Source organism: Balaenoptera ricei, chromosome 2 (genome assembly GCF_028023285.1).
Source record: "Balaenoptera ricei isolate mBalRic1 chromosome 2, mBalRic1.hap2, whole genome shotgun sequence".
Taxonomy (NCBI): Eukaryota; Metazoa; Chordata; class Mammalia; order Artiodactyla; family Balaenopteridae; genus Balaenoptera; species Balaenoptera ricei.
The window spans coordinates 177708651-177711200 of record NC_082640.1 but is presented as its reverse complement, the minus strand read 5'-3'; the positions used below and the strand labels follow the sequence as shown (position 1 = coordinate 177711200).

At 56.5% G+C, this 2550-nt stretch overlaps 1 protein-coding gene across 1 annotated transcript; it reads left to right on the top strand.

Moving 5' to 3' along the window:
• Nucleotides 1-774: 774 nt before the first annotated feature.
• On the top strand, nucleotides 775-2550 carry LOC132360745 (interferon alpha-inducible protein 27-like protein 2). The gene is made up of 4 exons (XM_059915831.1): nucleotides 775-874; nucleotides 1012-1041; nucleotides 1618-1779; nucleotides 2330-2550. Exons 1-4 carry the CDS (start codon nucleotides 868-870, stop codon nucleotides 2530-2532), a joined length of 402 nt encoding a protein of 133 aa, XP_059771814.1. The 5' UTR covers nucleotides 775-867; the 3' UTR covers nucleotides 2533-2550.

Here is a 2550-nt window from a genome sequence, read left to right as displayed (position 1 = left end):
GTGAATGTTTGTCCAAACTCATAGAAAAGTACACTCAAAAGTTGAGCTTTGGGACTTCCCTGGCGGTCCAATGGTTAAGACTCCACCCCCTTCCATTGCAGGGGGTATGGGCTCCAGCCCTGGTCCAGGGAGCGCAGGGCGGCCAAAAAAAAAAAAAAAGTTGAGTTTTACTCTGTGTAAATTATACCTCAATAAATTTAACTTTAAAAAAAAATCCTGTTGAAGAATATTAAACAGCCTGGGGAAACAAAAACGGCCGATTAAATAAAATGAGTAATTTGCAAAGTAGTGTGCAAGTGTGACTGGATCTTGGAGGTGAGGTTACACATTCAGAGAGTGACGGAGATGGGGCGGTCCTGGCGAAATAGCCTGGAAATGCACCAAAATCTACCAGTGTCTCCCTCTGGAAGTGAAATTAAATTTTCTCCTACGTTCTGTTTTTTGTTTTGTTTTGTTTTGTTTTGTTGTTTTGTTTTGTAGCGAACAACTCTTCTGTAATCAGGGGGCAAAATGTTACAACTTGGAACCCCGGTCCACTTGCAACGGCTTTCAGGTGCTTTAGGGTTCTTTCCCTTTTGGTGGAGCCACCAAACAAGAGAGAACCACCCGCGGGGAGCCAGCAGAGGCGGCGCCGGGAGGAGAAGGACTAGGGAGGTGAAGGTGGGAGGCGGGTAAGACCGGCGAGTAGGGGTGGGAAGCGGGATGGGGGGCGGGCGAGCAGGCGCGCAGAACGTGCGTTCCTGCGTTTTGCTGGGGTCAAGATGCTGCGAGGGGCCGGCCGCGTCCCTAGTGGTTCTCCAGGAAATAACAGCATCTCGTGCAGCTTAGTCATTTCCTGAGCTCAGCTGCAGCGAGGAGGGCGTCACCATGATAAGTAAGTTTCTCTTCCCCATCAGGCTGGTGGCCTGGGCAGGGGGCGGGCCTCCCAGACCCCAACCCACGGAGGGCCAGAGGACTCGCTTCTTTCCCTCACTCCCTCAATCAACTCTCTCTCTTTCTCTCTCTCTCAAGAACGGGCAGCTGCTGCTGCGATAGGAGGAGGTGACTTTCCTGGATCCCCGCATCGCCGGGCCTTCAGCTGGCCTGGGTCCCAGGATGGGAGGGAGGCCTTAGAGAGGTGGCGCTGCCGGGGGTGTGAGAGCTGCCTCACCAGACCCCCTCCACTCCCGGAGCCGCGCGGGTGAATCTTAGAGGCCGAGAGCGGTACTCGCTCGGAAAAGGTCACCGCGATCCCCGACGTAGCTGCAACTCTAGTCCTTATATGTAATGAGCATGTAGAGAAGATTTCATTTGAAACGGGGTTTGCTGCTAAAAACAGCAGTGGTTTATTGGTTTATTTCACCTCTACATTTACACAGACACAAACCTGAAGCCCAGGGAGGGGTAGTGACTTCCCCGTAGTCACCCAGCAAATTAGAGACCCAACCAGGGGCCTACTCTAACCTACTGTCCCAAGCTGGCTCCACACCCCCAATTTCTTCCTTACCTTGGGACCCCTCTCCAAGCGGCTGTCTCCCGTCTGCTCCGAGCAGACAGTCCCCAGAAACTGTCAAGGAATTCCTAAGGGAGTCCACTCCCCTGAGCCCACGCCCCGACCCAGCTCCTCTCCCCCTACAGCCCTGGCCGTGGGGGCTGTGCCCGTGGTGCTGGGCGCCGTGGGCTTCACCGGGGCAGGAATCGCCGCCTCCTCCTTAGCGGCCAAGATGATGTCAGCGGCCGCCATGGCCAATGGGGGCGGAGTTGCCGCCGGCAGCCTCGTGGCCACTCTCCAGTCCGTGGGTAAGTGTCCGGGCAGGATGGGGGCAGGAGCAAGGAGAGGGCGGGGAGGGTCAGACCAGCACAAGGTTCAGCCCAGCGGCTAACCCTGAGGGAGGACCTGTCTGCCCTCTCCAGTTTCGTGGTCCTCAGTGTCCCTGGTCCTTTGTCTCTCCCTCACTGTCCTCTCTGAGTCCTAGGTGACGTTTGGGGGCAGGAGGGAAGTGGAGCGGTGAGGGGGTTCTGGAAAAGAGAAGAAGGGAAGGAGCCCAGGATATGTGATAGCCGGGCTCTGGGTCTAGCCCTACCCAAATCTGACACCTGGGTGGCCTAAGCACGTCCCCTCCCCGCTCTAGGCCTCAGTGGGACCTGTAGCTCTTGGGGTCTGTGGTTGGTTCTCCCTCTGTCTCTCACTTCCCATGAATTCACCCCCTTCCTCTGTCCAAAGCAGAGCCCTGGGGGATTCAGGACCCAGGGGAGGCATCCAGGTGGGATCTCTGGGCCTCAGGCCTCCTGAGGGGCCCCCGCCACCGGCCACGGCACCCTTCCTGTGCTCACCCTCTGTCTCCCACAGGGGCAGCTGGACTCTCCACATCATCCAACATCCTCCTGGGCTCCGTTGGATCAGCTTTTGGGGCTTTGCTTGGAGGTGCAAAAAAGGCACCTCCTTCCTCTCCTCCAGCTGGACCCAGAGCTGAAGGGGACCTGCCAGGAGAAAATGTACCCCAAGTCGAACCTCCAAAACTCCCACTCAGTTCAGAGAAGCATGAGAAATAAAGATCATCTGCAGATGCA

Coding starts and splice junctions, on each gene's coding strand:
- LOC132360745 (XM_059915831.1), top strand. Junction 1,042..1,617: donor TGCTGCTGCGATAGGAGGAG/GTGACTTTCCTG, acceptor CTCCCCCTACAG/CCCTGGCCGTGGGGGCTGTG. Junction 1,780..2,329: donor GGCCACTCTCCAGTCCGTGG/GTAAGTGTCCGG, acceptor TGTCTCCCACAG/GGGCAGCTGGACTCTCCACA.